This window comes from Phragmites australis, chromosome 10, assembly GCF_958298935.1.
Source record: "Phragmites australis chromosome 10, lpPhrAust1.1, whole genome shotgun sequence".
Taxonomy (NCBI): domain Eukaryota; kingdom Viridiplantae; phylum Streptophyta; class Magnoliopsida; order Poales; family Poaceae; genus Phragmites; species Phragmites australis.
Window position 1 is genome coordinate 22954862 of NC_084930.1, and position 13350 is coordinate 22968211.

Genomic DNA, 13350 nt, shown 5'->3' on the forward strand with positions numbered 1-13350 from the left:
TCAAGAATTGCAGGAAAATATTGGATGCATGGAGAGGGTACACGGTGTTACATCATATCCTATGTCTTTGAACAAAATAATCATCACACACTTGCACTATAAAGCATTTCTATTAGTTTTTGATTGAGCTCATGGATAACAGGGCTTACTAGTGTCTCTTCCTCCACTATTAGTTCTGATATTGCCTCACGACATTCTAAATCCAACTCATGAGTTAGTTCATGGAAATGGTATTCACTTACTTGTGCAAGTCTACAAGTCCATCCATCACAATCATCCACTATAACCAAACCACACGAATATCCCAGATGGAGAACTCATCTTCACACAATTTCATCGATTTACTAATGTGAGATCATGTGATGAAAAATTGGTTTGAATAATGAAATTTTTAGAGCAAAGTGATTTAGCATAATGAAATTAGGATGATGTTCATGAGTTGCTAACATATTGCGTAGATATGCTTGGATAGCATAGATGGTTTGATGCGCTATCAGTAGTTCGGTTTGCTTATATTAGTGTGTTGGTTTTGGTTTTCAATTAATTTCATGTTTTTAGTGACTTTTCATCTTGGTTTAATCCATCCAAAACCTAATTAGAATATCTAGTGTTTGATCTGAGAAAATTTCGATTAGCTTTGATTTGATCTCGAGTAGCTTTTTAGTCAACTCGACTAGGTTTTGATCTAATCAATTCTGATTGATATGGTCTGCTTAGGCTAGTTATAATTCTTGATCCACATATCCGATTGACTTGATTCTTTTTGGAATAGTTTCTCTTTGAATCTAGTTTCTACTATTCAAATTTTAGGGCAATCGGACCAATGCATCTTTCTCTACATCTTTTTTACTAGAGCATGTACAATATGTTTCGACTGGAATATTGAGTTTTAATCAATTTTCAATTTTAGTGAGTTAATCTTTGAATTTGGTTTTCGCAATCATTCACCCCCCTATGATTGGGTATTTTACGCATATTCGATCCTACAATTGGTATCAGAGCCATATTCTTTCCAATTGATCTTAATCGGTAATTAGAAATATGGCTTCAGATAGGTATTCTACAAATCCTTGTGTTTTTTATGGAGCTGATTTTCAGTACTGAAGGCAAAAATGGAGGCTTACATTCAAGCTGCAATTTGGGAGAAGGTCTACAAGCCATATGTGATTCCGAAGAATATGAAGTGATGGAACAGAACATACCAGCAGTTAAGGTAAATAGCAAGGTAAAGAACTTGATCATCCAAGGCTCAGGAAGGAGCGACTTTAACCGAGTGATACATCTCAAATCAGCGTACAAGGTATGGAAAGCACTCTGCGATTACCATGAAGGTTCATCTACTGTTAAAGAGGTACGTCAAGATTTATATAAGAAAGAATACATAAAATTTGAGATGAAACCCAATGAGTCTCTTGATGATTTCTTTGCTTTCTTTAATAAGATTCTTAGCAATCTGCGTGTTATTAATATTACATATACTGATGCTAAAAATGCACGAAAACTGTTAAGAGCTTGAGACATGTCGGTATGGGAGATGAAGGTGACATCTATTAGAGAATCTATTGTCATGAGTACACTTACATTAGATGTTCTTTATTCTAAATTGAAAACTCATGAGCTAGATGTCTTTGCTAGGAAGAATGCTAATAAATCAATTTCTTTGGTCTCTCAACCTAGCATGACTCATTTTGAATCTTCTGCATCAATTTTTTCTTTTTCTTCTATATCTTCACTAATCGATGATCAGCATGAGTTGATTCCTGAAGAAGATTTAACACTACTCTCTACTCGTTTCTCTAAAGCATTGCATAATGTGCGTATGAAGAAGAGAGCAAGTGGAGGTCCTCAAATATGCTATGAATGTAGTGATCTCAACCATATTCGTTCTAATTATACTTATCTTGCAGATAATGCATCAGAAGAGGAGAAGAAAAAAAGAAACATTCGTTCAATGACAAGAAGAAGAGCTTTCTCAACTGTAAGGTTGTGCATTGAGTTCTTTCGGCACTCGAACAAGTCAACTTGAGTGACATTGATTCAGAGAGTAGCGAGGATGACACAACATCCAAGAGCAAGATATTGTGTGATTTGGCTGGATTGTGTCTCATGGCAAGCAACAAAAAAAAAAGCTCAACCGAGGATGAACTTGACAGGGACGGTAATGAGGCTTCTCGAGCGAGGAAGGAGAACATATGGTTAGTCAATTCCGGATGCTCATGCCACATGTCCAGTGATAAGAATTGGTTCTCCTCCCTTGTACATGCATCTCATGATAAAAGTATTACTTTTGGAGATGCTTCTTCTACATCAGTTGTTGCAAATGGTACAGTGTAGGTAAATGGCAAGTTTATATTCAAGGATGTTGCTCTAGTTGAGAACTTGAAATTTAACTTGCTTTCTATCTCATAAATGATTGATGATCTTGAGGTGTGCTTTAAGAAAAATGAATGTAAAATTTTAGATGCTTCAGGTGATCTGTTTTTTAGATCTCATGTTTTGAAAGAGTTTTTAAAGCTCATTTTGATGCATCACCTTATTCTAAGCTTATATATCTTGTTGCTAATGTTTCTAATGATTTATTCTTTTGGTATTGTAGACTTGGTCATATTGGTATATATCATCTCACTCGAGTTAGTGGTTTAGATTTTATTTGTGGTTTGCCTAAGCTTAAGGGTGATAATGAGTTAGTTTGCTCTTCTTGTAGACATGGTAAAATGCATTCAGGTTCAGACCTACCTATTCCCATGGTTATGAAAAATGCACCAAGTCAACTTTTATACCTTGATACTATTGGACCTTTTAGAATTCAATCTTTGGGAGGTAAATGGTATGTGCTTGTTAGTGGTGATGATTAGTCTAGATTTTCTTAAGTTTACTTTATGGCATCTAAGGATGGAGCTTTTGGTTATTTTTTAAGTTTAGTTCTTAGATTGTTTGTTGATTTCCAATGATCCTTGAGAGAGATTAGAAGTGATAATGGAACTGGATTTTAGAATTCTTCTTTTGATCACTTTTGTACTGAAAAAGGGATTAAACATCAATTTTTATCACCTAGAGTACCTCAATAAAATGTTGTAGTTGAAAGAAAGAATCGAACTCTGGTTGAGATGGCTAGGATCATGTTAGATGAATTTTCTACTCTTAGAAAATTTTGGGCTGAAGCTTTATCTACTGCTTGTTATGTTTCAAACCGTGCTTTCTTGAGATCTAAATTGGGTAAAACTTCATATGAGCTACGGTTTGGACATAGGACTAGTGCATCTTATTTTAGAGTTTTTGGCTGTAAGTGATTTGTGCTGAAATCTTGAAATTTAAATAAGTTTGAGTCCAGATCAACTTATGGTATTTTTCTTAGATATACTGCTTATACTTGTGGCTATCATGTGTTTGTTTTGGAGACTAACAAAATTGTTGAAACCTGTCAAGTTAATCTATCCAAAACCTAGCTAGAATATCTAGTGTTTGATGTGAGACGATTTTGAGTAGCTTTGATTTGGTCTCTAGTAGATTTTTGGTCAACTCGACTAGGTTTTGATCTACTTGATTCTAGTTGGTACAGTCTGCTTTGACTAGGCATAATTCTTTACTACGTCAAGATTGGGATGTAATAACACATATATGTATTACTATATATTAATAAATATGTTATAGAGGTTTGTAGTAACATATTTGATATGTGTTTTTATTGCCTATGTTACTATGGTAGGGTTTTATTGTTGCACATAATAGTTGTTCCTATATGTAATAAAATGTGCTACAACTAAGCTATAGTAACACGTATGATATATGTTATCATAGGTAGTAGTAACATTTTTCATATAGCATTCATTTTTTAGGAAAAAAGCACCTTGTGAAAATCGATCCAAGATGCCTCTCTAGCAAGCAAAGTGTACTATCATTGTACTATTATGTCTTATCATGAATTATTTTTCCTATTTTTTCATATAGCTTTCTTGCATATTATATGTACCTATAGTGCTTCTTTTTGTAAAATCTTTCCTATAGCTTTCCTGCATAAGATGTGTTTCTATAGCGTTTCTTTTTTAACACATTTTCTATAGCTTTCCTACATATTACGTGTTCCCATAGTCCTTTTTGAAACATATTTTCTATAGCTTTTCTGCATATTATGTGTTTCTATAGCGCTTCTTTTTGTAACACATTTACGTTTCTATATTTACATTCTTACAATTTACCCTTTTAAATAAGTTACAAACGAATTAATCGGTAGAGTAGATGCACTAGATAAACACAGAGCACATCTAGATAAAAATTGATATAGATTTATGTTATATAGTTTTTAGAACCGAATAGATTTTAAATGTCCTAATTCACCTCTTTTTTAAGACGTCACCATCCCTTCCCATGCTGACAAATGGCTACTACCCTAATACAACCTGTATGGAAACATTATGGCTTTTGTCCAAAGGTCCTTATTCAAGTCTCGATTTTCTAATATTTAATCCCGCAATCCTTCGATGCCAGATTACAGAATAGTCAACAATCCCAATTATACGCCTTACATGTTACAATTCTGAATTTCTAATCGTAAATGCCGAGAATCAATGACACTGGCATATGCCATATTTCCATGAACCACTGAGCTAATCTCCGGTGCCTTTTTACCCAAACTCGAACATGTCAGGATCAGCCTATATATATACCCTAAAGCACTATTTAAGTCTATACTATCAGCTATACTATCTAATGTAAAATACAACAATATACAGAGAGCCAACAAGCTGAATTGAATCTCATGGGTCATCAATCCGAGCAACCCACGAAGACGAGAAGGTTTTAGTTCCTGTCTTCCAGAAGAAGTCCATCTATGAAGCGGACCCCTTCGTTTGCTCAATTTCCAATGCTTGCTCCGCAATCATGATACATGAATCCATCTCCAAACTTGTGGCCTCGCTGTTTTCTCTTAGCGAAGGCGCTCTCGGCAAAGACAGAATATCAGGGCTGCATTGTATGTCAGGCTGGATTCCCACTTGGTCGATTTCATGCAGTGCTGGAGAAAGATACTTTGCGACCGTGATAAACAGAGCAGAGCCATCGTCCAACTCAGTCACACTCTGCGCAATTATACATAATTGTAAAACATACCACATTCAAGCATTTTACACCCCACAAATAGCACAAACATGTAGTGAAATCGTTCTTGCCTGAATTCTTCCTTTACCAAAGGTTTTGTGGCCGACCAGAATAGCACGTCCATTGTCATGTAATGCCCCTGCCAAGATTTCACTTGCACTGGCGCTTCCTTCATTGACCTATGTTTGTACACATGAACACAGTGCAGGCATCAAATAAAGAAAAAAGATTTATGTCAATTTAATAAATGGAAGTCATCACAGATACATACTGCAGTAGAAAATGAAATATTTTTACCTGTTCTATTTTGTCCATGAGAAAAAAAAACGTAAAACAACTAACTAAAAGTTCCTATGTCATCTTGAACTAAAAATCATGTTTCAGTTTGTAGGTTCGAGGACTACTTCATGAAGACTGAGAAAAGGCTTCTGGTACCGTAATCTTTTACAAGAACTACAATATGATTGAGAATGTGAACCATACAAACAATCTTGCAGAGGTAGAACTAATTAAATGATTAAGCATGGCTGTATAGCGGTTCTTTTGGCAAATTTCGTACCCATGTTGAATAGAAAAGAAACATAGTCCAAGGTGCATGGAACAGAAAACTCACAAGCACTACAAGAGGATCACGTGTTAAAGAATGCCCTTGGATCAGATTTATTGGTAGCACGTTCCCGTCGCGGTCAACAGTGTTGACAAGAGTTTCATCTCCATCTAACCAAATTTGAGCCACATCAAGACCAGCTTTTACTAAACCGCCCTGTTCAAAATAGAAGATTAATACAAGAAAAATATATCCATCCTGCAGACGAATTGGGTTAAAATAGACTGACTGGATTGTTCCGCAGATCTAGGATATACGACTGAACACCCTCATCCTCCATCCTTTTTATGGCATTTTCCATTTCAGCTGCAGCAGTCTGGTTTAAAAGAAAAGGGCATCAGGTCTCAAAAAAATCGTACAGCAGTACTTCAGCATACTATTGAGAATTAAAATAAGAAAAGATAAGTTAACCGGAAAAACAGTTCAGGGATTTCGATCTCATCTTGAATATGAACCATAAATAAAGTAATCTGAAATTCAATAACTCACTTGGAAAACATAATGTAAGCATCTGTATTAGCATCTATCACTTGGAATAGATATCATTTTTTAGCATAACTGGCTAATGAAAGCCTCTAAATATTTACATTGCCCTCAATATAATCATATCACTGGGAAATTTGTGAAAGAATTGAGTTGATTACTCCATGCTCAGAAAAATAATCTAACTTTTTTTTATAGATAATGTATGGTTTAGGTGCAAACATGATAAATCCAAAATATGAAAAGTATCCACCTGAGAAAAGGCAGCTAGTCTGACATACCCTGTCTTGCACTCATGGCCATCGTCCGACCTATGAGAGATAATTGAAGTTGATAGAGGTGAAAGGTTGATAACCTCACGAGATATCTGAACCTTTGGGAAAGAAAGGTGTTGGTTGTAATTAGGAAACACCCAATCATATTCATAATAGAACAATTCTCATGTGGCCATAGAACACATCTCTGACTAAATTGGACAAAATCATGCCTTTCAAATTGGACAGATGTAAAAATCTTTCAGCTTTTAAAGTTGTGCAGGAAATAAGTTAGGCATTTACCTCTTTTTGTCTTATCCTGCCACTCCTTCTATTTTCAGTGCCCTGGAGATATGGTTATGCATCAATTAGGAAACAAACACAGTAAGATGAGGAAAAATATTTCCACGTCTAGGTTGACGGGAATTAGGGATTTGATAATGTAATTTGAGTCCAGTATGCTAGCGAGTAAGGTGAACTATGAGAACATGCTTTTAATTCTAGACCAAAACCATGGGAATTTTATCATTACAAAGTTAAAAGGTTGAATGTGTACTTGTCAAGTTGAATACATCTTATGCCCAAGAAAGGAGAAATAAACGAAACCAAGTATAAGGAAATAAATGAAGTTGAGTATCAGGAAATACATCCAACAGTTTCACTTTCACAGTTGTTCCTACACGGCCTCTCAGCCTCTGAGCCGCAGCCTCTCCATCCAACCCAAGAACACTCTTCCCTATAAAATCAGAAAAATATCATGGGCATGGAATCTAATTCTGGAACAACTTGGTTGCCCAATGATGGAACAAATTGCTTTCACTTTTGACTGATGATGAAGGGTAAATTGCAAAAGATCCACTTCTACTCTTTCCAAAGCATTGCCATAGAATTTGAATATTTTAGTTTGGCAACAAATAAAAGATTGAGATTATTTGTCCAAATCATAACTCAACAACTTTCAACCACCTTTGACAGTTGTCAACCAACACAAAATAGTGTAAAAAGTAAACGGGTAAACGTAAATCAACACTACAGCTGATTATCTAGCATTCCATCATCTATAATGATTGCCCATAGTATGAAACTGTATTATTCTTTTCTTACCCTTCTAATAATTCAGTGTTAAAAAATATAATACTGAAGTCAAATAGATGTCGTACTGATAAAACAAATAGATGTCTCAGGGCACTGAAAATGGAAGGAATGGCAGGATTAGACAAATAGATGTCTCAGGGACAAATAATAACAGATAACAATTCCGCAAACGTGCCACAGATAAAACTGAATTCATGTGTAAATATGGAGTATGTCTAATGCAATTACTACAAAGGATTAATAGTACAGAAAGTAAATACCATCTATCTCAACTAGCTCATCGCCTTCGTGTATGCCAGCTCGATCTGCTGGGCCTCCCTGAATGCAGTCCATAACAAGCTGCAGCAATTATGGGTGAGGAATTGAAACACTCTCTTCTGAAGTCCTCTTACTGGAGAAAAGAAACAAACTTACCAAGCGTCCAGAGCTTGGCTCCCTGTTTATAAACACTCCAACACCTTGCACATTCCCATCGCTTCCTATCCTGAAACTCTGATACTCCTGCATGCGAACAATCATAGACTTGTCATAAGTCAGGTCACATAGTAAATGCCGTCGACCATTCCAATACATGCATACCTTTGGGCTGATGATCTTTGTAAATGGGTCGCCAAGCGTGGACAGCATCCCACTGATCTTACTGTAAGCGGCATCCGCCGATTTCAGTGGAAACATCTCCACCATGGTTTGCTGCAGTTTCTGGTCCCAATCTGCACAGCCAGCAAAATCACGCACATCGAAAATAACTTCTTTTATTATGTTTGTGTTCAGGCGGAGACTTTGGTGTTGCAGGAACTTTGTAACTTGCCTTTTTACTCTTGTAAATGCAACTTCAATATGATTACAGCACTAAATACTAATTTCACTTCACTTATCAAAGTTATCAATTGAAAACTGCACCATTTCGCCGCTAAAAACGCAAAATCAGGCATACCTTGGTGGTTGAATGTGGGATCGACGAACGTCTCGCGGATGAGGCCCCACGCCTCCACCAGCGTCCTCTGCACCCGGTTCACCTACCAAGAACTCAAACAACATCACAAAAAGAATCCACCTTTCTTGGAAACACGCGTCTGCATTGGGGGAACCCACCTCGCGCGCCTTGGAGACGGGGAAGGCAACGGTGAGCGACTCGGCCTGGGCCACCGCCGGCGATAGCGGAGACACGTCCCCGATGAACCCGGTCAACGACACCACGGCAGCGGCGGCGAGCCCCGCTGCCGCCTGCCCCAGTGCCCGGCCGCCGTGCTCCAGCCCGGAAGCCCGGACTGTCGGCGGCGGCGGCGGCTGTTCTCGCCTCTCCGACCGCACCCGGAGCCTCGCTCTCCCCGCAAGAACCGCCGCCGTCGTGGGCCTGCGGACCCGGCGAGGGAGCGGGCGCGGGGCGCGCGCGGCAGCGGCCGGTAGGGAGCACTCCACCATTTCCATGGACGCGATGCGGCAGCGGTGTGTTCACGGTTCTTGCGAGCGTGCCGGATATAACTGGCCACCGGAGACGTCCACGAGAATCTTTTGGCTGTGCCGTCTCAATGGAGTAGCCGGTCTGGTGGACGGGAGGAGATCCGTGTCGAGGGATCTTCCCCGCATCCACGTAGCGGATTCAGGTTCGCACAAGTATCTCCGGTCGGGCGATTGGTTGGTGAGTTGGTGGTGCGCCAATCAGATACTCTACGGGTTTCTTAGACCTGGTAGAACTCTAACTTCTAAATTCATGCAGGTTTGGAAATTTGTACGATAAAATAATATAATTTAAATATCTATTCTCAATCAAAAATAAGAACAAGATACCTAAATTAAATATCATCAATCTGTCTATAGCTTTAGCTCTAAAAATTTCTACCAAAACATACCTAAATCAAATACCCTTAATCTGCTCATAACTACCACTCTAAAAATTTCTAGAGTTAGGGATGACCAGTTCTAAGAATTTTTAGACATGAAACTATGCAAAATAGACTCTTAATTTGTGATTAATGGCTAACTCCTGATCCCGCGGTCAGCTTTCTTCTCCTAACGTGTGGCATCCTCAGCCACTTTGGGTCACGACATGTGACGCGCCGGCTCCATGAGCGGGCCAGAAGTGAATTGTTGCAAACTAAATAATCAATAATCACCAATGACGGTTGTGCGTGTCCGTTAGGATGATGTGTCCTAGGCAGGCGACCGGTCACGCTCCTCCTGATAGCTACATAAGCCAGTAGCGCGACCCTAAGGCTGGTGGCGGCGCACCAACCCCATATTAGCGAAGCTCGTCCTCATGGTTGTTGGCCAACCATGTCATGCGAACCCCATCCTCCCGCGGTGGTTGCCCTATCAGACGGCAGCACTCGGCACAGTAAGCCGATGACGGCCTTTCAAGGCGGTAGGTGGCATCGCTAGAGGAGATGGGGATTGAAACCCTAACCTTAACCACCCCCGTAGTCTCATATGCCTTGCTCCGACCGGGTCAACGAACCACATGGGCCAAAAAGATTCAATAGGCGTCAAGCCCATTCGGTCCAATAATCAAGTTGGTGACATAAATTTTACAAAAAAACCATTGGGTTTCTAGAAAATTACACGTCAACATTAAAAATATAATAATAGTTTACTATTATTTTTGTTTAAGTTCTAATATTTTGCATAAACTATGTTATGCTTTATATACATTTCAGACCCTCAGGTCATCAAGAAGTGCATAATATTATGTACAATTGCACTATACATGTATTATCTCAGTAATACTATATTATTTACTATATTTGTAGTTTGTTACATTCTTTAATTGCTTTATTGGAATTAATTATTTATTTATTTTTGCATTTCTTAATTATTTAAGCATCATATTAGCTTAAATAATTTGTTGAAAATTATGAAAAATCTTATTGGTGATTACTTTCAATTATCTTGGCAAAACACAAGGTATTGGAGTTCATGTGCATAGCAGTGAGTTTCTCGCCCACTGCTGCGAAGTCTACACTGTGTTTTATAATGACATGGTGATTACCTTTATCATGTTTTACCAATATTTAACAGTACATAGTCTATCTTCGGCGGTGACTATAGGCACCCATTTTTTCAGAAGTGGAGTCCAAAGATATTAGCAGCGAATTTTTCATTAGTCTTGAATTGAAGGTATACACCTATGATTATTCAAGAATTTTCTTGAATTTATATTTTTCATGGTTACAATATTCCATGCTATTTAATTTACTATCATGGTAAATTAATTGAATACATGATTATTTCATATAGGACATGGCTCATATCTCCAACAAAGATTTCAATGAACTCGCATTAGATGGTAGCAACTGTCTAACTTGGGTTATAGACGTAAAAATCTATTCAACATCCCGAGGTCTTATTGCAACAATAAATGAACCTCAACTTAAAGCTCTAGAGGTATCTAACCAACTCAAATATGTTGCCTTATATTTTTCAATGCATCAGCTCCATCTTGGTCTAAAAAATGAATATCTAACGAAAGAGAATCCACTTGCTCTTTATCACTCAAATAGCGTTATGATCAGCAAAAGGTTATAATTATGCCTGAAGCAACACATGAATGGTCACTCATTCATCTTCAGAACTTTAAGTCTATGGCAGATTATAACTTTGTTGTTCATAAAATCTGCTTCAAATTGTGTTTCTCTAATCAACCTGTCTCAGATGCAGACATTGTCAAGAAGACTTTGTCCACTTTTCTTTTGGATAATAGGGTATTGCATCAGCAATACCGCACCCAGAAGTATACAAAGTATTTTGAATTGATCTACACTCTACTCTAGGAAGAAAAACATGATCAACTTCTAATGAAGAATCATCAAAATCGCCCAACAGGTGCAGCACCACTGCTTGAAGTGCATTCAAACATTCAGAATACAAACAAATTTGATGGTCACAAAAGGCACCAAAAGAAAATCAAAGGACAGTGGAAACACAATAATAAGCAAAAATTCAATGGATCTAACAAGGACAAAGACAATTTCAAGAAAAATGACCACAATGATAACTCATAAATTGTCATAAGTGTGGATTTATAAATCATCGTATGAATAAAAATCGTACCTCTAAGCATTTGGTTGATCTATACCTCAAATCTATTAGAAAAGAAAAACAAGTTCATATGGATAAGTTTGCAGCTCACTGCAATGAACAATTTGACAACAATCTAGTGGCATGCTCTTCTCAAAATGTTATTTAGAATAACCAAGAGATAGTTATCAAATATCTAACTATATGGTATATGCGCATAAGGAGTATACTATACACGGATAGGGTACACAATATATCTAATGGACAACTCTAGATATTGTGGACTCGAATCTGCGGGACCTGATATAACTGGAGATCACAAAGACATGTACTAGGAAGGTCTCGATCGGGAACGACTCAAGTATGACTAGTACCTAAGCTGGATTTGACTACCTTGCCTTGACTGATAAGATGAATGACTCCATATCAATTACGGCTAGGACTAAGATGGCGCCAGGACCCCTTTATAAGGCGGTGACCTTAACCCCCAGAGAAAATACAACGGATAACAGATCCATGTCTACACAACTCGACGCAAACACCAAGACCTTATCTTTGGAGATACTTGATGACTTTAACCCTAGATTAGTTTTTATCCGATCTACTCCATTGTAATAGGTTTGTCCACCTTGCTTGTACTTGAGACTATCTATATACGACATCATCCACACAGGACGTAGGGTATTACTCCTCTCTAGAGCCTGAACTTGTATACATCGCATGTCTTGTTTCTTACTTGATCCCTGATCTCGAAGGTACCCCAGTTCAATTACGAACATATTGTCAGGAGCTAATCTTCGACAGTTGGCGCGCCAGGTAGGGGCCTTCATCTGTTTTTCAGGATCGATCATGTCTCAAGTGCACATTCGTGTTAGATTCTCTGACACCAGCTTTTACGATCACTTTGAGTCCACGGTAGTCATCTTTGTACCACCTCCTACCAGTTCAGAGATCACCTTCGGAATGAGGGCGTACCGCTGGGACGATCAAGGTGAACTGATCGACACCGTTACCATCGAGTCCAGTCCATTAGACACATACCGCGAGGTGGGACACCTCGAGTGGGATCCTAAGGAGCCTAATGTTCTTCATTTCATGGATACTGACAACAAAAGTGGGAGTTGACAGTGGTGATGACGGCTCCATTGATGACCAAAAGAGCCGAACAGATTAACTCGTGTTTATGATCGGAGCCAGTGACACACCCATTGAGCAAAACTTGGAGGATCCGGGCACCATGATGAATGATGGTGGAAAAATCCCCCAAGGACCCAGTAGTAGCAACTGGGGCTCTACAGGCCCTGGGTACTGCCCATCATCAATGGGCAGAGGAAAATCAGGGGAACCCTGATATTCGACGTCAACTTAGCCTGGGAACGCCTACTATTTAGGTGGTGCCTCCACCCGCAATGATTCAAAGATCAAGGAACAAACTCCCTCAACATAGCGAACAAGGAGCAACATCATCTCGACCATAACCAAGTTTGGGCAATGGTATTTTCAGTACCCCGGAAGCTAACGTCCAGGGTGATGATATGATTCTGAGGTCCTTCCCCAATGAAGGGAATCGAGGACATCCTAAGAGAGGGGGTGAATTAGGACACTTATAACTATTGGCTCCAAAATTTTCACAAGATAAGTCTATATCAATTTCTATCTAAATGTGCTCTAAGCTTATCTAATGTGTCTACTTCTACCGTTCATAAGGATTGCAATGTAAATTGCAAGTATGTAAATGCAAAAACGTAAATAAGGTAGAGAGACAAACTCAGCATGAGAGATTTTTATCCCGTGGTATCGGTG

At 38.6% G+C, this 13350-nt stretch overlaps 1 protein-coding gene across 2 annotated transcripts; it reads right to left on the reverse strand.

Annotated features, from left to right (window-relative positions):
• Positions 1 to 4433: 4433 nt before the first annotated feature.
• On the reverse strand, positions 4434 to 9105 carry LOC133930373 (carboxyl-terminal-processing peptidase 3, chloroplastic). 2 transcript variants are annotated; one of them, XM_062377009.1, is made up of 12 exons: positions 8626 to 9101; positions 8468 to 8549; positions 8113 to 8243; positions 7948 to 8034; positions 7794 to 7872; positions 7086 to 7174; positions 6742 to 6783; positions 6438 to 6557; positions 5931 to 6017; positions 5708 to 5857; positions 5166 to 5273; positions 4434 to 5075 (listed from the first exon to the last, which is right to left on the reverse strand). In XM_062377009.1, exons 1-12 carry the CDS (start codon positions 8959 to 8961, stop codon positions 4827 to 4829), a joined length of 1560 nt encoding a protein of 519 aa, XP_062232993.1. In that variant the 5' UTR covers positions 8962 to 9101; the 3' UTR covers positions 4434 to 4826. The 2 variants fall into 2 exon arrangements, with proteins under 2 accessions (XP_062232993.1, XP_062232992.1); XM_062377008.1 differs by having other exon boundaries at positions 7948 to 8243; positions 8626 to 9105.
• Between the last annotated feature and the right edge of the window lie 4245 nt (positions 9106 to 13350).

What these genes read in the sequence shown, in the direction of transcription:
- LOC133930373 (XM_062377008.1), bottom strand. Translation starts at nt 8,961, where the DNA reads ATGGAAATGGTGGAGTGCTCCCTACCGGCCGCTGCCGCGCGCGCCCCG. An exon ending in TCCCACATTCAACCACCAAG is followed by an intron (nt 8,244 to 8,467) that starts GTATGCCTGATT and finishes CTGGCTGTGCAG; the next exon opens with ATTGGGACCAGAAACTGCAG. An exon ending in TGAAAGTGAAACTGTTGGAT is followed by an intron (nt 6,784 to 7,085) that starts GTATTTCCTGAT and finishes CCATATCTCCAG; the next exon opens with GGCACTGAAAATAGAAGGAG.